Source organism: Diceros bicornis, chromosome 16 (genome assembly GCF_020826845.1).
Source record: "Diceros bicornis minor isolate mBicDic1 chromosome 16, mDicBic1.mat.cur, whole genome shotgun sequence".
Lineage (NCBI taxonomy): Eukaryota > Metazoa > Chordata > Mammalia > Perissodactyla > Rhinocerotidae > Diceros > Diceros bicornis.
The window spans coordinates 16,512,098-16,534,961 of record NC_080755.1 but is presented as its reverse complement, the minus strand read 5'-3'; the positions used below and the strand labels follow the sequence as shown (position 1 = coordinate 16,534,961).

Here is a 22,864-nt window from a genome sequence, read left to right as displayed (position 1 = left end):
ATAAAACTAATTTTGAACGTAACTTTTATAACTACAGAGTATAACTTGCTTCTGCTTTTGAATACTCGCAAAATTCTAGATTTGCTTATCTATTCTGGAAATTCACTGCTATTATTTAAACATTTTATAAGTACACTTAGTTTAATGCAGTATCTTTCTCAAAAACAATTTATAGGTAGGTTGTATTTTTATGCTATGTTTTCCAGATGCATCATTTTTCTTTTAATCCTTTTCAACTGTTTAGTCTTAAAAATTATCTGCTTGTATTTCTTCTTCTTTTTGCTATTCATCGTAACTCAATTGTAACAGCAAAAGACTTGAAACATGGTAAATGTCCATCAACAGGGACTGATTGAATAAGCAACACAATGCAGGACTTTAAGGCTGCAAAAGGAACAAGGAAGATCTCGATATACTACTGCAGAGAGATTGCCAGGATGGGTTGTTCCATGAATAAAGCAAGGTGGGTGTCCAGAAGAGGCCAATGTTGACCAGTTCATTTAAATAAGGATATAACTCAGGAACAGCCAGATGGAAGAGACGCACAGGGCAAGGTATTTGGGAAGGGGTGCAGAGCTTCCACTCTCTCCGGGCGTGTCACTCTCCCTGTAGCTCCATATGTTTACCAACCTGGAAGCTTTTATCTACTTGTATTTCTTATGCTTATCCTCTATTCTACTGACTTTATTTCAACACAGTATTTCATTGCTTCCCATTATTTTTTTTTTTATTGAGGTGAAACTCATACTTTAAAATAATTTAAACTGAAATAATTAAGTTAAAATGAATTTAACTTAAAATTAACTCTTTTAAAGTGTACAATTCAGTGGCATTTAATACATTCACAATGTTGTGTAACCATCACCTCTAGTTCCAAAACATTTTCATCACTCCAAAAGAAAACTCTGTATATTACTATGTTTTCAGTAGGTCTTTAGAAGTTATTGCTGAGTTTTAATTTTGTCTTTTTTTTTTTTTTTTTAAACTCCAGGGTCATCTTTAATTCGTTTTTCCTTTTTTTTTTTCCCCCAAAGCCCCAGTAGATAGTTGTATGACATAGCTGCACATCCTTCTAGTTGCTGTATGTGGGCTGTGGCCTCAGCATGGCCTGAGAAGCGGGGCGTCGGTGCGCGCCCGGGATCTGAACCCAGGTCGCTAGCAGCGGAGTGTGCGCACTCAACCGCCAAGCCATGGGGCTGGCCCTTGTCTTCTCTTTTTTGAAAAATGTAATGACTTCTTTAATCTCTTTAAGAACTTTTCTCCAAATACTACTTATTTGGAGTTGCACCTTTTTAATGCTATTTCTATTTTTATTGTTCTTTTATTATGTAAAACTATTTCCAGAGATCAAAGAAAAAAATTTTCCTTCTTTTCCGAGCATATGTATTCTTTTTGCACTATGTAATCTTTTCTACAGAGATTTGATTCAGGTAATTATTTTCTTGCACCAGTCATGTCAAACTATTCAAAGTGGTGGTGAGTAAACTCTATCTGCTTGCCTGTCTGCTTGCCCATCCATCTACCTACCTTCCTAGCTACCTACTGTTCAAGAAACAATTGAGTAAAACACTGTTTACTGAATGCATTTTTTTTTTCTATTGAAAATGAGTCTAGCTTTATTTAATCAAAGTCTGTCCACTAATAAATTGCAATCTTTGAGGGCCCGGCCCGGTGGTGCAAGCGGTTAAGAGTGCGCGCTCCGCTGCGGCGGCCCGGAGTTTGCCGGTTCGGATTCCCGGTGCACACCGACGCACTGCTTGTCAAGCCATGCTGTGCCAGCATCCCATATAAAGTAGAGGAAGATGGGCACGGATGTTAGCTCAGGGCCAGTCTTCCTCAGGAAAAAAAAAAAAATTGCAATCTTTGGGAAAGTTGGGACTGTATCTTTCTGGGCATTTTATCTCCAGTACGTAGCTGGTATGGAATATTGTATGTACTCAATAAATAAGTTATTGAATGAATGATTCTCAAGGGAAAAAATGAAAAGCTTTAGACTTTCATTGACATTCTTCCTTTCAAAAACTAAGTATTTTGAAAACTGACATTTTTGGGGAGCCACTCAAACACTAAAATCTGTGAATAATAGAGAAGTTGCAACAGAGCAATTTAAAAATTTTCCTCCCCAAATTACATCTTTGACCATATCTGAAAATTAGGTGCTGATTTCTCACTATTGACTGCTAGTGTTACTTAAAGTTCTATTATATTTCATGCCTTCATGTGTGTCCTTGTGCCTGAAACTCTTTTCCATAGACCACTCCCATAAATACCTCTTCTATTGAGATTTTGTTCCAGGTTCATCATCTCTGTGAGGATTTTTCTCTCAGTTCTGGGAAGAAGTGATCTTGCTACCATACCTTGTAAAGACATCTAATAAAGCATGTGTATAGCATTTATTTATTTATGTCTTTCTTCCCCGAGGGGACTAGTAGCAACTTGATAGCAAGAGTCAGGTCATTTTTGTCTTTATAATCCTGGTGTCTATTTTGTACATAATCAGATTTTTTATTGGATAGTTGAATAGATAAAGTAGGTAGAGAAGAAGAAAAGGCTTTGTAATTTAAAGAGTAAGGGACAATAGAGAGATTTTTACTACCAAGAAGAAGATAAAAAGTCTCAGTATTATATTTCTATGTTTAGTCCTGAGTTATGGACATGCTGAAGTTTAAACTCTTACTTACAGATATAGGAACCAGACATCAATCATATCTTTTAAAAACCTTCCGAAGCGCTCATGATCACTTACATAAACTTGAGCTCGGTATTTGACAAGGCAGTTGGCACCAGCTTCAGGATTAAACTTAATTTCAAAGTCATAACCTTTGGAATTCTCAGCACCCTTAGGAATAAGTTTTAATTTTCTAGCCAACTTGTGATACTCTGCTAATTGTGTTTCAATCTGTAAGAAGAGAACATAAAAAGAAATGTTAAAAATATCCAAACAGCCCCATTCCATGTGATTTTCAACTGGTATTTCTGTAATTTTACACAAACATTATGTCTATTTTTCGGTAGTTTAGTAATTTTTTAGTAGTAAGGGTGGCAGTTTTAAAATACAAAGAATGAAAGATTTATTCACTAAATTTGTAAGATAATTTTAAGACTATAATTAATTAGTAAGCATATACTACTGTTCTTCCATTATCTGACAAATAGTTTAGAATAAGAGTCCATATTTAGGTATTAACTAAAAGTCACTTTTTTTTTGAGGAAGATTTGCCCTGAGCTAACATCTTGTCACCTATCTTCCTCTTTTTGCTTGAAGAAGATTCGCCCTGAGTTAACAACATCTGTGCCACTCTTCCTCTATTTTGTATGTGGGTCGCCACCACAGCACAGCTGACGAGTGGTGTAGGTCTGTGCCTAGGACCTGAACCCATGAACCCAGGCTGCCGAAGCGGAGTGTGTCGAACTTAATCACTACACCATGAGTTGGCCCCAAAAATTCACTTTTTAAAGTGCCAGATAGAGAAATTATGAGACAAAAACAAACAAACCTTAGTTCTGTCAATGTACAAAAACATTTCATTTATCCAAAATAAGTGAAATGTAATCATTTAAGTCTCAAAATGTTATTTTTTTTTTTGTGTGAGGAGATCAGCCCTGTGCTAACATCCGCCAATCCTCCTCTTTTTTTGCTGAGGAAGACGGCCCTGGGCTAACATCTGTGCCCATCTTCCTCCACTTTATATGGGACGCCGCCACAGCATGGCTTGCCAAGCAGTGCGTCGGTGCGCGCCCGGGATCCGAACCAGCGAACCCCGGGCCACCGCAGCGGAGCGCGCGCACTTAACCGCTTGCGCCACCGGGCCGGCCCCTCAAAATGTTATATTAACTGTCTTGATAAAAATACTTTAGTAACATATTTTACTTTTTCTGGTCTCCTTCCTTCTTTCAAGGCTCTGTTCAAATTACATCATCAGAAAGGCTTTCCCTCTAATATAGCTACCCACCCCCAATTTCTCTATTCTCTTTATTTTTCTTCATAGCACTTACTATGCCCTGACATATGTTATTTATGTCTTCATCTCCACTGCTTGAATGTAAGCTCCATGAAAGCAGCTACATCCCCAGCACCTATAACAGTACTGGGCACATAGTAGATACTTGATATTTGATTAAATAAATAAATTTGCAGAGTTTAGCTAATGTATTTCTATACCGCTTCGTCTATTTAATACACTTAGTTCCTCACTGCTGTTACCTATCCATAAAAAGGAATACTTTGAGTGAAAGAATGCAGAGGCAAGAGCACCCACTAGAATTTGCTTAATTTGCAATTTCCAAAAATTTATCAGCTCTCAAAAGCAATACTACATATATATTAAATTTAGGATTTCTTATTCATGAATCAGGAAATCATTTCAACAACTATAATTTGTAATATAGTAGCTCTCAAGGGACTGTTAAGGTATGTGGGCCTATTTGTCGTTACACTAAATAGTCCTAAGGGTAGTTTCTTCTGTTCTTCTCTAGCATTTTATGTATCTACTGAAAACAGCTTTCACAAGCCCATGCACTTTATCATGCTTAACTGCAGAGAGAGCAAATATGTGGCACATTTCTCCTTCTCACAACCATTTCAGATAGTGAAAATCGATCACACTTTCATGATGAGTCCAGATGTAGCCTCAATGTCTATCTCATCATAGAGCTCCAGAAGGCTACTACGAGTCAGAGGTGGCATGCAGAATAAAAATTAGTCCAGGGGCCAGCCAGGTGGTGTAGTGGTTAAGTTCCCGCGCTCCACTTCGGCTGCCCAGGGTTTGCAGGTTCAGATCCCGGGTGTGGATCTATGCACTTCTTGTCAAGCCATGCTGTGGCAGGTGTCCCATATATAAAGTAGAGGAAGAAGGGCACAGATGTTATCCCAGTGCCAATCTTCCTCAGCAAAAAGAGGAGGACTGACAACAGATGTTAGCTCAGGGCTAATCTTCCTCACCAAAAAAAAAAAAAAAAAAAAAAAAAATTAGTCCAGAAAAAAAGCTGATGAATGAAATGTTTACATTGAACTTTTACATTCTGTTACTATTCTTTAATATCTCTCTTACCCAGTACCTAAGGCTTTCTTCTCACTGTCCATGGCCCTACTCTGGCCCCTCATTAGGCTACTGCTTACCTACTTCCCAGATAATTTTCTTCTTTCAGCCTGATTCTCTCAATCAAAAATAGCATTCATACAGCTAAATTCAGCTAAACTCAGTTTTCCTAGTCTAGAGATTCTTAACTTCCCCTTTCCCACACAGTGCTTTAGAGAGAAAATATATTCATTAACATCTGTTGAAATAACTCATTTTGGATTCACCGATCTAGTCTAACCACACTTCATTTTATAAATAAGGAAATTGAGGATATGAGAGGTTAGATGACACGTTGAGGTCACATAGGCATGTGGTGGCAAGTCCAGAGCTAAAACATAGGTTTACCAAATTCTAGGTTCAAAGACTTTTGGGATCACCATCACAGGCTATTTCTTATAAATGTATGTTTTTCTCCTTAATACACAGGGACAAAGATTACCTAGAAGGTCAGGAGGATAAGGGAGTACAGACGGTTAAGGCAAAGCAAAAATATGGCGAAACGGCCAAAAAAGGAGGAAATGCTTACTGCTCATATTCAACTGCCCATTCCATATTAACAATTACATATTTAGGTGTGTAAAATACAGATTTTGAATAATACAAAACAGTTAAAACCTAAGAAAGTATTTGCATTATGCCTATAATGTACCTTATAATTTGACCAGGAAGAAAAAACAGTATTGCCCCCTTAGGCAAAAACAACTGCTTCATTTGAACTACTTTTTAAATTTTAATTGTACTAAGGAAAGTGCTGGAGGAATAGGACAAAAAAACCCCATTACTTTTGGAGCAAAAGATATAGACTAAATTTTTCTCAGTGAGGTTTAAATTTTAGAACTACACCTACCAATGAACAAACATTATAACTGAAAATACTACGGCGAAAAACTTCAAACCAAAATTTAAGTCTGAAATTCTCTAGTCTGTTTTTCTTCATCAAAAAAAAAAAAAAAAAAAAAAGCCTTTTTAAAGACATGCTTTCTTACCTTTTCTGAAAAAAAGAAAAGTCTTAACTTACATAAGTTTTCTTAGGAATGCAAATACTGTAACAGCAGAAAAGATCACTGCTGGAACTATATGATAGGAAAAATGTTCCTAGACAACTGTTAACTTATTATATTGTTTTAGAATACACTGGTGTCATGTCCATGATTATGCTGAATCATTAAGAAAAAGTTCATGTGTCCTGAGAGCAACATTTAAAAGCAAGAGTAAATAGTGTATAGCTAAATAAGGCAGAAGTATAGAACATTTATAAAAGATTGCTAACAAAAATCAGGATAAACTTTAATATCTAGAAATTCATATGGTCAGTAAGCCCACTTTCAACAATGTTGGCTAAGATGATAATGAATGTAGTACTTATAAAATTAAAATGAAGTCAATTTGGTTCTGATGCAGGTCACTAGTGACTGCTGCTACTGAATCTGACAGAAACTTTTTAATCCTCTTACTGCATTTGACACTGCTAATTCCTTCCTGACTCTTTCCTCTCTCAGCTTCTATTCTCTTGATCTCTCTCTAGTCCTCAGTTTCCTTTTAGGCCTCTCTTAAGGGGACTTTCTTTACTCTAAGATGCTGGTGTTCTCAGAGTTCTATCTTCCTTCCATGCATTCTTCCTTGGTGAATTCATCTACCCTTGTGGCTTGTAATACATCAATCACAATGCATACTGATTTTTACCAAATCTATGTTACAAACTCAGATATTTTATGCTGAGGTCCAGCCCCATATAACAATAGCCTATTAGTTATTTTCACTTGGATGCCCCTTGGACACAACAGGTTCAGCATACCATCCCCATTCCGGACTCGCAACTTCTTCTCTTCTATTCCTGAATGAGTGGTACTACTGCTTGCCCCATCGCCCAAGCCAGACACTGACTGCTCCCCTTTCTTTCATCAAGCCTTATTCACTCTACCTCCTAATTGTCAGAATTTACTCACATCTTTGAATCTCCACTAGCATTATCTAAATTCAGCTTGTAATTTCTACCACATTACTGCCACAGATCCTTATCCAACTATTTTGCTCCCTTCCAATCGATTTTTCACATTACCAAAAATGAGATTTTTCTGAAATGTAATCATACCTGTTTAAAAATTTTAACGGCTTCTTGGAGCTTTCAGGATAAAGTCTAAACTTCTAAACATGAAAAGGATCTTCACCATCTGGTCTATGCTTATCCCTTGAGTCTCATCTTTTGCTATGTGCCCCCATCCCTTGCTATTAAGCTCCAGCCATTTGAAAAGCTTATGATACCAGAGTGCATCATGCTCTTTTCTCTCTGAGCTTTCCCAAATACTTCGTTTGCTGACTCCCCTACCCTTGCCATGCTAATTCTTCTCAATTCAGTTCAGGTGTTATCTCTTCAACGAAGCCTTTCTAAAAACTACCTCATCCATCTCCCCACACCATTGACAATAAATCTGGTTAGGTATACTATATGCTTCCTCAGTACCCTGTGCAAACATCTGTTGGAGGTCTGATCTCATGGTAGAAAAGTATCAACTAGACTGGAAGTTTCTTTTCTTTTTTTTTTTTTGTGAGGAAGATCAGCCCTGAGCTAATATCCATGCTAATCCTCCTCTTTTTGCTGAGGAAGACCGGCTCTGAGCTAACATCTACTGCCAATCCTCCCCCACTTTTTTTTCCCCAAAGCACCAGTAGATAGTTGTATGTCATAGTTCACATCCTTCTAGTTGCTGTATGTGGGATGCGGCCTCAGCATGGCTGGAGAAGCGGTGCGTCGGTGTGCGCTCGGGATCCGAACCCGGGCCGGCAGTAGCAGAGCGCGTGCACTTAACCACTAAGCCATGGGGCCGGCCCTGGAAGTTTCTTGAGGGGAGAGTCTATGCCTTTTTATCTTTATTTCCTCTATGCCCAGCATGGTTAAGAGGCACATAGCAGTTGTTAAATAAGTGTTTCAGTAGTGAATAGGTAAATGAAGAGGTGACTCATATCCTCTTCTAGAATAAAAGGCAGGGGCTTTATGAAAGTTATTTTCACAGCCTTAGAGACTTCTTTGCGAATTTGTTGGTTCACTGTTAGTGAACCACCTTAAATTTGACTGAGAGAAATTGGGATGTTACTGAATTGACATAAAGGGATGAGTTTATTTTAGCAGAATGTCAATGCTAAAAAATTTTACCTCTAGCCAATTTATTCTACCCACTCAGCTCTTCTTAATAGGAATAGACCTCAACAAAAGTGAGCTCTGATGAGTTGCCACTCTGGAAATGGTATGACATACCGCCTCTTTGCCTCTGGCATATTTTAGCTCCTCATTCCACAACTGCTGTTGTTCAGCTTCCAGATCCTTGGTTAATTTATTAATGGTCTGCTGCAATTCATTTCTTTCATGATTTATTCTCTCAATGTCCGCAACTGAGTACTTCTGGTTATCAACAATATTCTGTAGTCGAGTATTCTCCTGTTTCATTGTTTCACATTCTAGTTCTGCATTGAAAAAAATAAATTTAAGTTCCTTCAATTCCTACAAAGAAATTGATGCCATTACTTAATAGAGTTAAGATGTCTAAATTTCCAAGTTATGTACATATATATTTTTCTCTTCTTTTTTTGGATAATTCTGTTCGATTCCACTTTGTTAACAACATTCTTGAAAGATGATACAATTAAAGTTTTATGTTAGAAACTTATTTCCCTACTGGCTTGCTATAGTTTTCAGAAAGTGCTACATGAAAAAAATATGGCCCCACACATAATGATTATGATTAAGAATCATTACACTTAACAGAGATAGTCTGTCAGTGTTCAGTTCAAAAGCTTTTAATACTCTTGCATGATTCTCTGCAATAAGTCAGAAAATCCACAAGTTTTTCACAAACATAAAATATTTATATTAAAATACATCAGTTTATTCTTACTTCACTGATATTTTCAATATCAGTTTCATCAGATATTAAACAACCATAGAGGTTAGGTTCTTGCTTTGTCTATTTACCAAAATTTGTAATCAAGAATGACTATATTGTACCAAGAGAAAATGGTACATACAAACAGCAAATTATCAGCCAAGGTTTAAAATATTTGGGGTTACACAGAATAGAATTTTCCAACCTTTTGTGACTCATAGTTTATAAAAAATATGACAGTATTTTTAAGCAGGCTGGGATAAATGGATGAGGACGCTCATGACCAAACGCGCCAAGAGAATCATCCTGAGTGCTGAGAGGATCAAGATCGTGCCTTTGTTATAACCCAGCCGTAGCACTGTAGTTGGGAAACTCCCACCTGAGCTCAAAATAAAAATAAATTAATGGTTGGTCTAAGTAAAACTATACATTTATTACAGGAATCTGCACAAAAAATCCACAATGTACGATTTCTACAGAGTTCAAATGTCTCATTCACTCTTGGCTATAAACGGCTTTAAATAATCAAGAAAGTTAAAATACGCAGAATAAAAACATCTTAGGTTAACAGTTATCAAATTATTATTTCAAACTAAATCACTCTGGACCGGCAAATCGTTGCTGAAGTATTTCTCTCTCATCTACTCAGTTTGCAATTATTGGAAAAAAATACAAAAGTAGGAAGCATGAAAATTCTCTTGACTAAATACCAATAAGAAAGATAAAGTATTAAAATTATATGGTATTGATTTAACTGCATTACAAACATCGCTATAATAGGAAATGAGTCTATGGTTCCTTGCCATCATGGAGAACAACCATTAGGGGCCAAGTGTAAACTATTTAAAGAGTTGATTCAGAACAAATCTAATATATGTAGTCAGAGTTATTTGGAAAAAAATAAACCAATTCAGCAAATAACCTGGATAATTATTATCCCTGACTTGACAGATGATCAATATCCTATAGACTAAGAGTTAAAGCAACATCTTAAGGACTATCTACACAACTCCTATGTGGGACAGACATAGCTTTAAAATCCTAAAAGAATAAAATTGAAGCAGGCAAAGATGTGGGAAAATAGCGTAGTAGGTCCACACAGTTTTTATTTTGTAAGCTGCAGTCCAAAAGCCCTGCAATTTGTAGACACCTTCGTTTCCTCTCCTTCTGGCACCAGAGAAATTTCCTCTCCTTCTGGCACCAGAGAAATACCAATCAATTCATGTGCCACAGTATTTTCAGAGTTTTATGATTAAGATTGGTATGTGTTTATGAAAATGTTAGGAACACACAATATAAACAAGCTTTCTTTAGTTGGACTTTTGCTTCCAAAGAATTGTAGTACTTGCATCTTTTCATCTTATTTTCAATCAGCATAAGCTGCTGAGTAGCTTAGGAGGTAGTGATGGAGGATAAGACAATTATAGTAGACTGAGGCCAGCAGAGATTTAAGAAGCTGGCTTATTAACTACAAGGTGGAATAGAATATATATTTATATTCAGCATATGTTCTTAGGTTAGATCCCTTTTGGCTTCAAAAAGCCAGGTGCCTGAAAACATCTCAGAAGGTGTAGTAGGTTGAATAACGGCCACCTAAAGATGTGAAGTCCTAATCCTCGGAATTTGTAAACATTATCTTAGTTGGAAAAGAGGTTTTGCAGATGTGATTAAATTAAGTATTTTGAGATGAGATTACTCTGGATTATCTGGGTGGGCCCTAAATGCCATCATAAACGTCCTTAAAAGACAGAGGCAGAAAGAAATTAACACAGACAAAAGAGGAGAGAGAGACAGAGAAGGCAATGTGAGGACGGAGGCAGAGATTGGAGTGACAAGGCCACAAGCTCAGGAATGCCATCAGACAACCAGAAGCTGGAAGAGGCAAGGAATGGATTCTCCCTGCGAGTCCTCGGAGGAAGTGTGGCCCTGCTGGATTTCGAACTTCTAGCCTTCAGAACTGTGAGTGAATAAATTTCTGTTGTTTTAAGTCACCAAGTACTGTTACAGCAGCCTCAGAAAACTAATATAGAAGGCACTGAAAACTTGGTAGCCTGCTACAGCCATTTGCCATTAAAGGAAAAAAGACATAGATGAAAAAGCTGTTTCTATGTGATAAATCCCACACATGTCCCTATCCGACTCTGAATGACCTCTTCTAGCATTAGTTGTGCTTACCTACTCGAGAAATTTCTTCATCGAGACCATTCAATTTCTGGTCAAGAATGGCGGAATGAGACTCCAAATTGCTCATGTATGCCTGATATTTTTGAACATCTGCTTGTAAGGAAGCTTTCAGTTTTCTCAATGACTCTAGACGATTCTTTAAAAGAAAAGAACATTAAATTAGTTATTCTCATCAATAATCATTCCATATTTTACTTAAAAGTACAGCAATATTAGAGAAAGGTAAATTAGAGTCTTCTTTTCCCTTTTAGAGGGAGTCAAAAGAACCAAAAGGCGACTTTATTACTATTACCTAATTAAGAAGATGTACTTTTCAAGAAATCAGTTTGGGATAGAAAAAAGTCAAGGGCCAGAATAAAAAAGCACAAACATATAAAATCTGATATTTTACAGAATAGTCTGGGCGCTTCAGTAATATAATATACAAAATAAAATTAGATAACTGGATATTATCATTTAACTTTTAGAAAGCCCTTAGGATACAATATATTATATAAACCCACTTATTACCATTCCCTTTTCACTAACTACAAAACTCAGGGCCTCTTATAAATAGCGCTCCCTAGAGGCGTATAACGTGGGGACTTTTCAGAAGATCTTTTTGGTCTTATGTAAATAGGTAAGACTCTTTCATCATATTCTGAACACCATTAGTCCAAGACTGATAGATCACAAGGGAAAACAAAGCTCCAGAGATACCAAACATGTTTTCATTGGGAGTTCTGTCCTATGTAAAAAATTTTAACTTTTAAGAAGCTTATTTCGTTAACATATTTTTTTAAAAAAAATTTTTGATAAAGAAACAGCTGGTATTCTCTAAGGAGACCCAAGAGTCCAAAAGAGCTAAGTAAGTGTGTATGCCTACTGAAGATAAGCATGTTTACTAACCGGTTCTTTTTCTCTTTCTTGTTCCAGTCTTGCAATCTGTTCATTCAATGCTTTGTTTTTTGCTGCTAATGATTCCAGCTTGGAAGCATCTACATTAAATAAATCCTCTGGAGACAAAACCCAAAAACTTTATAAGATCTGAAATCTGTCTAGAACATTCTTTCCCAGGTTTTCACCATTGCTTTCTCCCTCATTTCCTTCTGGTCTTTGCTCAAAACACTATCAATGAAGGATATCTTACCCTCTCTAAAATAGCAAACCCTTCCCTTCACTACACTCTCTACCTCCTTATCCTGCTTTATTTTTCTCCATAGCACTTATCACCATTTGACTCATAGTTCATTTAATTATTGTCTCTGACTAATAAAATGTAAGCTCATAAGGGCAGAGATCTTGACTTCTTTTTCATCATTGTATCCTCAGTGCCTAAATGGTGGCTAGAATACAGTAGGTATACAATAAGTATTGTTTAAATAAATGAATACAATTTATATGCTTAATTATAAACAGAAATATCAAAGAACTCACTAGATGCTTTGGGTATTAGATCACTATGAATTTTCCTCTTTTAAAACAACATCATTTACCTTGCTCTCTTTCTCATGTGGACAAGCTGAAATTATCCTCGTTACTCTTCGGGAAGGTATAACCCATGGGAACATGAGGGAATGCTTTCACCCTTTGTGCTAATAGTGGCAAGGTGATATTCTCCTGTTTTGATTGATTCCATTGTCTTTGGAGGAATAGCTTTACACATCTTAAATTTATCTATTTTATCTATCACTCCGGCATTTTATATACAAGACTATTTCAATAAAAGGAACAGCAATGTAAAATAATACCTCTGGAACATTTAGAGTTAGCCAGTAAATACTCAACGTCACTAGATTATAGCTGAGTAGAGAAATAAAGAATTTCTTTCTTTGGAAATATAATGGCCCATTAACTTTCTGCCAAAAATTTTGACAGAGACCTTTGGTCTTTTGACTAATTGGTGCTTTAATTTCTCAAAGAGTAAAGCAAGGATATCACAGGGAAATTATCCCCCAAGAGGAATAACATTTGCTGATTATCATCCGTGCTTCTCTGTAGCAGGTTTGATACTTAATATATATGGCCATCTAATCTTGCAAAACTTTATCAGACAAGTTGAGTAGTTTGTTAAGGTCACACAGCCAGTAAAGGGCTATGCCTCAGGTCTGACTCCAACACCAGTATTCTTTCTGCTTAATTATTACTTCTCTCCACCAAAGAAACAATGAAGATAAAAATCAGTAGGCATCTAAATGCAGTTAAAGTGAGTAGCTCATATAAACACTGGGCATGGTAAGATAAGTTACAACTCTACGAACAAAGTTAAACAAATGATGAAGAGCAAGCACACTAGGAATGGCAACACTTACTCAGCTTTGACTGCAACTCTGCATTCATCTCTTCAAAGCTGTCGGCACCAGTCATGAAACTCTCATAGCATTTTATGGTGTAGTCCAAAAACAACTGATTGGGTTAAGCAGATTTAAAAAACAAAGCCATGATTCTCTACTTAGTCTCACTTTACTAAGTGGAAATTTAAATCTGAATTAAAAAAATAAAAAGTCAGGAATACTAAGTAGTTATATGAATTCCTATAAAAGAGAGATAATCTAGGGTTTATCATTAATTACGCTGCACAGACTTACTCATTCTGCTGCTTCTAACATGAATAACGAAGATGAAAATAACACTTAAATTTGGATAGAGGTGACTTTAAAGTAAAGAAACCATACCTTCAGAATTTTGAGAAGGTCAAATAAGGAAGCTTATTAACAAATATAATTCAACATAAAATGCACAAACTTAATCATCTTTAGGGATAATTCTACCTTACGAGAAATTTAAATAAATTGCTGATCATCTAAGTCCAATTAAACCGCAGATCTAGTTGTGAAAACCAGAACCTAATTAATAAAGGCTGTAATTACATTGTAACTTCAGGCTAAAAAGTGGCAGGGTTAGGAGAGATCTAAACAGTAGAATACTAGCAATCTTAATATTTATCCAAGAGAAAGTAACACTATATCTTGCAGTTATGAGGTGTTTTGGTCACTGACGATGCATCCTTTGTTAGGAGGCAAGGATGGCTGATCAGAATTTTCCACAGCCAACATGAAATAAATATCCCTCAAGACAAACCGGTTCCCTTTGCACTGATTCTCTGCTTACTAAGCAACCTTCTCATTACTGGGTTGACACAGAAGGGGTACCCTGAATAGGCAGTATGAGTATTCCTTTAACTGGAAAGGTGGACCACTGACGGTAAAGTAATACATTCATTCTACTTCAGATCAGTCTCTTATATATTTGGAAAGAGTGAATCAGTTTCCTTAAGCTAGGTCAATTTTGATTTCGCAGATTTAAAAGAAAATCAAGTTTCGGGACCCACAAAGCTGAGGCTCAGAATCCAGTCAAGTTGGATACTTTGATAACTCTCTTTAATTAAAAATAGCACTTTATAGTTTCCAAAGTGCTTCTCTAAATATTGTCACCTGAAATAATAGTTAAACTAGCAAGATTAACTTTTACTGGTTTAAGCCTTTAGGGTGAACGTCAAGAAATTTAATATTTAATTAGGTGGTGGTGTAATTGTACTTGGGTGAAAACTGAGATATAAATAAATCTAGTCCAGCACACATATTGCAACATGGGAGGAGAATTCTCTCAAGAGTAGGATCAAAGGCTTTCTAGCTGCTTCTTCTGCAGGGATCACTGCTGAGGTAGTAAAGGGACATGGTTATTCTTTAAAAAAAAAGGAAAAAAAGCAATGATACCATGCCAGTCAGTTGACATATCTTTGAACTATTTCCCAGGTAGTAATAAAAGATGAGACCAAAGTTATTTCTACTTTCTTTTTATGACAAATGCTCCAAAGAGTGAAGATTAGAATTAGAGCAGAAAATGGTTTTTCTTCTTAGGTACCTGGCAGAGTGACTGGTCTTTTACATACACTAGGGGACATTAGTGTTTAATCTCAACATTATAAATTTATTCCTTGGAGTTAGTCCAAGGAATTTGGACTGATTTTAAATTAGGAATTTGCACTAAATTTATTCCTCCAGCTGGATATATAAATTTGTGTATTTTAGGAATAGAGTGGGGTTAGTTACATAGTTTAAATTCCTATACAGTATGGTTTGGGAACGAATTTAGACCATCTGTTTACTTTTATTTCAATCACTTTGGAAGTGGCAACTCTGATCGAAGGGTCAATATGCCTAATAACAAGGCCAAATGAGGGGCGAGCCCCGTACCGCAAGCGGTTAAGTGCACGTGCTCTGCTGCGGTGGCCTGGGGTTCGCTGGTTCAGATCCCGGGTGCGCACCAACGCACTGCTTGGCAAGCCATGCTGTGGTGGCGTCCCATATAAAGTGGAGGAAGATGGGCACAGATGTTAGCCCAGGGCCAGTCTTCCTCAGCAAAAAAAAACAGGAGGATTGGCAGATGTTAGCACAGGGCTGATCTTCCTCACAAAAAAAACCCAAAAACAACAAACAAACAAACAAAAAGGCCAAATGAAAACGGCCAAATGAAAACTAACAAAAAAAAATCCAAATGCAATATTTTAAGACCCAATCTATTATATTTTGTATTGACAAAGAATTATATTAAAAAATGTTGCCAGTATTGATAGCTACATTCTAAAAAATAGGGGAGGAAAAGAAATGTTACATCTATACATACAACAATTAACATGTTACGATTTAATTCTAATTGCCTTGCATTTTTTACTTAGTTAACATTTTCAAATTTCTGTGCCTAGTCAATTTTAGGAAATTACAATGTGACTCCAAGAGTAAATACACTGACTTATATTTTAAAAAATCAATTTTAGAAGTTTTTCAGGAAGCGAAAAGACATGCTCTACAAAACAATATATTAATTTCAATAGTGACACATTTAGTTAATAATATCAGGATAACTCTAATGTTTATGGTTACGTAAAGTACCTTATTGTGCATAATTCCATCTTCAGTTTCTTCTCCCCAAGGCTGTCCATCATCAAATAAAGGTGAGCTTTCTTTCATGGCAGTATGTAACTAATTCGTACACAAGCAACACATTAAGTTGATTAAGTTTATGAGAAAAACACATAGCTTTCATGTTTTATCAAATTTGTTTTTAGCATCACTTTTAGAAGCATTTACATTATTGCATGACTGAAAGTCTCTTTAGAGGTTATTTTATTGAGCCTTACAATATAATCCTTTCGATATTTTAGTAACTAAATCCTTTAGGATTAAAAAAGGATGGGCTCAGAGGGATCTGAGATAAGTAAGGCCCTAGCCCACTTTGATTACTAACCAAAAAGCTAACCTGGAGCTCTTGGAGCTCCTATTCATGCTCCTTAGTACAGGAGAGAGGGTAACTTTGGTGAAACTCCTATCACTCAAACACTGTAATAAGGATCTATAATGTGCTAAGCTTTGTGCTAGGAGGCATAGTGGGAGTGAGGGAAGAAATAAAACTTTATTTATAAAACATTAACAAACTGAATTCAAGAGTATAGCAAAGGAATAATAAACAATAGACAAATGCTATTAGGGAACCAATATATCATGAATATGCCAAGAGAAAAACAATAATCTCAATAGATCCTGCAAAAGCATATGATAACCTTCAAGGATCATTTTTGATAAAAATTAGAAATAGGTGAATAAACGTCAACATGAGAAACATTACCTTCTATCTGAATATATCATAACTAACCAACAAAACAAAATATTTCATTTGAAAACAGTGGTAGTAATAGAAATCAACTGAGAACAGTAGTAATAAGGCAATTCAATAAGGGTAGTAAATACAAAAATAACCTAAGAAATAAAATTAAAAAAAAAAAAAAGGAAAAAGCCTGTGCATAGTAGAAACAAAACACATGGAATCCACTTAACAAAAATGTGTTGACTGATATGAAGAAAGCCTTAGCAATAACCTTAGAAATAAAATTAAAAAAAAAAAAAAAGGAAAAAGCCTGTGCATAGTAGAAACAAAACACATGGAATCCACTTAACAAAAATGTGTTGACTGATATGAAGAAAACCACAAAATTTTACTGAGAGAGCAAGAGATATGAATTAAAGTGAGATTTATCACTTTCCCAAATGACAAGACTAAATATTGTCAAGATGGCAAGCTCTCCCCAATATATCCATGAGTTCAATGCCATAACAATAAAAATAATCGCAACAAGATACCTTTTGGATTTTGAAAAAATAATTTAAAGAGAGAGAATAGCTGGGAAAATTGTGAAAAGCAATAAGAATCTTCCTCTGCTAGATAAAATATATTAGAAAGCTACAGAATTAGAATGGTCGTGATGCTGGGATAGGAAAACAGAGGAGAGAAATAGGTTTAAGAATATATCGGTGACAATTCAAAACTGTGAAGGGGGTAAAGTCACCAAAATGGTGAAATAGATCATTCCCGACTTCGCTTCTCTTCACAAGAGCAACTGACAACTATTCACCGACAAAGTATCACAGTGAAAATCCTAGAACACAGGGGTGAGGCTGAAGCACCCCCATGCACCACAGAGATCGAGATGGACCACATAGGAAGGGTAAGATGAGGGGCTACACGCTGACCCCCATGGCCCCTCCCTCAGGCCTGGCAGCACTGAACCGAGAGGGTACCCCTGAGCCTCCGATTCCTCCAGTGGGAAGAGAGCCCAGGGTGGACATCCAGTTCCTCCAGCGTTGTGGGTCCCTTCTGGTCTCGCCTCACCAGGATTTCAGGGGAATCTCTGAGGCTTGATCACTGGGAATTGGATTGTGAAAGAGGATAGAGGGGCTTGCAGCAACTAGTATTTGGATCTTGGCAGACCAAGTTCCAACTTGCATCGCCCAAGTAGTGGTCCCAACCAGTGGCTTTGCTCATCTATAGAGCCAAGACAGTGATGGTCTGACCAGGGAACTTGGCGAGGCACAGATCTGCCTGATTTAGGACCTCAAGGAGCCTTGGTGGCCCTGGAGCCTGGTCTGCCCCTCTGCCCAGGTAGGAAACTAATACATAGCACCCCCTACTGCTGAGTGTAGCTCTGAATCCCACCCGACCAGAAGCCTGGCTGGAACACTGCTAAGCAGCTTAGCCCAGAAACACTAGAGCGAAGAGCCAAGCAGGCAGAGCTAATTGTCCACAGAGCAAAATCAGTGGCCCCATTTGGACAGGAAACTTGGGGCATGGGTCAGCTGAAGTCTACACCACAAACAGAGAACCTTGTCTGCCTTGGAGCCTGTTTTCCCGCTCCATCCCGGCAAGGGACCTAATTCATAATCCCATCTACTGCTCAGTGTAGCTTTTGGTCCTGCCAGACAGAAAACCTGGCTGGCAGCTCTGCTCATCTGCAGAGCCAAGCCAGTGACCCATCTGCCAGAGAGTTTGGTGCACAAGTCTGCCTGATTACCTCCCCAACAAGAGTTTTGCCAGCCTTGGGGCCTGTTCTGTCCCCCCAACCCTCTCCCAGGCAGTGAAGCTAATCCATAGCCCCGCCCACTGCTGAATACAGCCTCCAACCTTGCTAACCCAGAAACCTAACCAGATCTCACAGGAATCTGTTGCCCACCCTGCAGCCCTGATTACAGTGGCACTTGAGCAAAGAACTTGGCCAGAGGCTATGTGCCTGCAAAGCCAAGATGGTGGCCCCATTATCCAGGGAGCTTAACATGCAATTCTGTCTGATTTGATTCCCAAAGAGCCTTGCCAGCTGTGGGACCTGTTTTGCAGCCCCAACCCAGGAGGGAAGCTAATTTATAGTCCTGTCCAAAGCTGAATACAGCCTCCAGCCTGACCTGGCTAAGAAACCTAACCAGAGCTTCCAGAAACCCGTGTAGCCTATCCTACAACTCCGAGAGTGGCACTTCAACGGAGAACCTGGCTGGCAGCCCTATCATCTGCAGGGCTAGGATGGTGGCCTGTCAAGCCAGGGAACTTGGTGCATAGTTCTACCTAATTTTTTGTGTGTGTGTGTGAGGAAGATTAGCCCTGAGCTAACATCTGTTGCCAATCCTCCTCTTTTTGCTAAGGAAGATTGGCCCTGGGCTAACATCTGTGCCCATCTTCCTCTACTTTTTGTATGTGGGACACCTACCACAGCATGGCTTGAGAAGTGATGCATAGGTCTGTGCCCAGGTTCTGAACCCGCGAAACCTGGGCCACTGAAGCAGAGTGCGTGAACTTAACCACTATGCTACTGGGACGGCCTCTAGTTCTACCTAATTTGATCTCTAAACGAGAGCTTCGCCAGCCTTGGAGCATGTATGGGGAGCCCTCCCGGGCAGGGAAAGTAAGTTGTAGTCCCATTCACTGCTTTTTACAGCCTTTAGCCCGCATGACCAGGGAACCTAAGCAGAGCACAGGGAGGCTGTTTAGCCCACCCTAAAACCCTACTTACAGTGGCACTTGAAGAGAGAGCACAGCCCATGGCTTTCACCACCCGCAGAGCAAAACTGGTGGCTCCTTCTGGCCAGAGAATTCAGTGCACATTCTTGCTTGATTTGGGATCCCAAACAATGAGCCATGTAGGCTTTGGGGCTGTTCTGCTGCTCCGCCAGGGCAGGGAAGCTAATTCATAGCCCTGCTTACTGCTGAGTATAGTACCCAGTCCCAATTATCTAGGAAGCCTGACTAGAGAACCCAGGAAACCATGGAGTCCATCCTACAGCCTTGCTTGGGCAGGGAACCAACCCAGCAGTCTTATCCAACTGTTTTCAGCCCGTGACACCACCCCCACACCTCAGATCTCAGAGCTCAGGCAGTGATCTCACCCAAAAATAGACCCTAAATAAGCAAGCCCCACCTGCCCAAGGACATTACCCGCTGACACGTCCAGAAATCCAAACTGAGTTGACTGCTGGAAGAACTGTTTCTGCCAAAGTGAACTTGTAAAGTCCTGAAGAGGAGATCGCTCACTCAAATGCACAGATACCAATGTAAGGAATCAAGGATCATGAAAAATCAGGTAAACATGACACTACCAAAGGAAACTAATAAAGCTCCAATAACTGACCCTAAAGAAATGGAGATCTATGAACTATCTAATTCAGAATAATCCTCTTAAGGATGTTTAGTGAACTACAAGAACACATAGACAACTAAATGAAATTAGGAAAACAATGCATGAACAAAAGAAGTTAAACAAAGAAACCCAAAGCCTCAAAAAAAAAAAAAAAAATCAAACAGAAATCATAGAGCTGATCTTGGATTGGAAGAATTAACATAGTTAAGATGTCCATACTTCCTAAAGCAATCTATAGTTTCAATGCAATCCCTATCAAAGTTCCAACAACATTTTTCACAGAAATAGAACAAAGAATCCTAAAATTTATATGGAACAACAAAAGACCTCGAATAGGTAAAGGAATCCTGAGAAAAAAGAACAAAGCTGGAGGTATCACACACCCTGATTTCAAAATATACTACAAAGCTATAGTAACCAAAACAGCATGGTACTGGCACAAAAACAGACACACAGATCAATGGAATAGAATCGAAAGCCCAGAAATAAACCCACACGTCTACGGACAGCTAATCTTTGACAAAGGAGCCAAGAACATACAATGGAGAAAAGAAAGTCTCTTCAACAAATGGTGTTGGGAAAACGGGATAGCCACATGCACAAAAATGAAAGTAGACTCTTACCTTACACCATACACAAAAATTAACTCCAAATGGATTAAAGACTTGAATGTAAGACCTGAAACTATGAAACTTCTAGAAGAAAATGAAGGCAGTATGCTCTTCGACATGGGTCTTAGCAACATATTTTCAAGCACCATGTCTGACCGGGCAAGAGAAACAATAGAAAAAATAAACAAATGGGACTTCATCAAACTAAAAAGCTTCTGCACAGCAAAGGAAACCATCAACAAAACGAAAAAGACAACCTAACAATTGGGAGGAGATATTTGCAAACCAAACATCTGATAAGGGCTTAACCTCCAAAATATATAAAGAACTCATGCATCTCAACAACAAAAAAACTACCAACCCAATTAAAAAATGGGCAAAAGACCTGAACAGACATTTCTCCAAAGAAGATATACAGATGGCCAACAGACATGAAAAGATGTTCAATGTCATTAACTATCAGGGAAATGCAAATCAAAACTACAATGAGATATCACCTCACGCCTGTCAGAATGGCTATAATTAACAAGACAGGAAACAACATGTATAGGAGAGGGTGTGGAGAGAAGGGAACTCTCATACACTGCTGGTGGGAGTGCAAACTGGTGCAGCCACTATGGAAAACGGTATGGAGATTCCTCAAAAAATCAAGGATAGAACTACCATATGATCCAGCTATTCCACTGCTGGGTATTTATCTAAAGAACTTGAAAACACCAATGTGTAAAGATATATGCACCCCTGTGTTCATTGCAGTGTTATTCACAATAGCCAAGACTTGGAAGCAATCTAAGTGCCCATCAAGGGACGACTGGATAAAGAAGATGTGGTATATATACACGATGGAATACTACTCAGCCATAAGAAACGATGAAATCCAGCCATTTGTGACAACATGGATGGACATTGAGGGTATTATGCAAAGTGAAATAAGTCAGAGGGAGAAGGTCAAATACTGTATGATTTCCTTCATTAAGTAGTAGATAATAACAACAATAAACAAACACATAGAGACAGAGATTGGATTGGTGGTTACCAGAGGGGAAGTGGGGAGGGAGGAGGGCGAAAGGGATAATTCGGCACGTGTGTGTGGTGATGGGTTGTAATTAGTATCTGGGTGGTGAACATCATGTAATCTATGCAGAAATAGAAGTATAATGATGTACACCTGAAATTTATACAATGTTATAAACCAATGTTACTGCAATAAACAAAAAATTAAGAAAAAAAAAATCATAGAGCTGCAAAAAACTATGACTGATCTGAAGAATTCAATAGAGAGCTTCAAAATCAGAGTCAACCATACAGAAGAAAAAAATCAGCGATCTAGAAGACATGACATTTGAAATTATCCAGTCAGAGGAGTAAAAAAGAAAAAAGAATGAAAAAGAGTGAAGAAAGCCTATGGGATTTACAGGACATCATTAAAAGAAACAATGTCTGCACTATGGGAATCCCAGAAGGAGAAGAGAAAGAAAAAGGGATAGAAAGTACATTTAAAGCAATAATGGCTGAAAACTTCCCAAACCTGGGGAGAAAAGTGGACATCCAGATCCATGAAGCCCAAAGGAGCCCAAGGAGGTTGAACCCAAATAGGGCTATGCTCAGACACACTGTCATTAAACTGTCAAAAGTCAGAGACAAAGAAAGAATTTTGAAAGCAGCAAGAGAAAAGAGAGAAGTTACATACAAGGAACTCCCATAAGACTATTGGTAGAATTCTCAACAGAAACTTTTCAGGCTAGGAGAGAATGGGATGATATATTCAAAATATTGAAAGAAGAAACCGTCAACCAAGAATACCATACTCGGCAAAGCTGTCCTTCAGAAATGAAGGAGAGAGGGCCAGCCCCGTGGCTTAGCGGTTAAGTGCGCAGCGCTCTGCTGCTGGCGGCCTGGGTTCGGATCCCGGGCGCGCACCGACGCACCGCTTCTCCGGCCATGCTGAGGTCGCGTCCCACATACAGCAACTAGAAGGATGTGCAACTATGACATACAACTATCTACTGGGGCTTTGGGGGAAAAAAATAAATAAATAAAATTATTTAAAGAAATGAAGGAGAGAGATAAAGACTTTCCTAAATAAACAAAAGCTGAGGAAGTTCATCACCACTAGACCTGTCTTACAAGAAATGCTAGAGAGTTCTTTGAGGGGAAGTAAAAGGACGCTAATTA

General features: G+C 38.1%; 1 protein-coding gene across 1 annotated transcript in view; it reads right to left on the bottom strand.

Annotated features, from left to right (window-relative positions):
* NDC80 (NDC80 kinetochore complex component) overlaps nt 1-22,864 on the bottom strand; it is a 46,859-nt gene that overhangs the window by 13,599 nt on the left and 10,396 nt on the right. Inside the window, exons 7-12 of the mRNA XM_058556861.1 lie at nt 16,015-16,104; nt 13,435-13,528; nt 12,032-12,138; nt 11,135-11,279; nt 8,335-8,540; nt 2,747-2,899 (exon numbers count right to left, since the gene is read on the bottom strand). Of these exons, the coding sequence (XP_058412844.1) occupies nt 2,747-2,899; nt 8,335-8,540; nt 11,135-11,279; nt 12,032-12,138; nt 13,435-13,528; nt 16,015-16,104 (795 nt within the window). The remainder of the gene's footprint in view (nt 1-2,746; nt 2,900-8,334; nt 8,541-11,134; nt 11,280-12,031; nt 12,139-13,434; nt 13,529-16,014; nt 16,105-22,864) is intronic.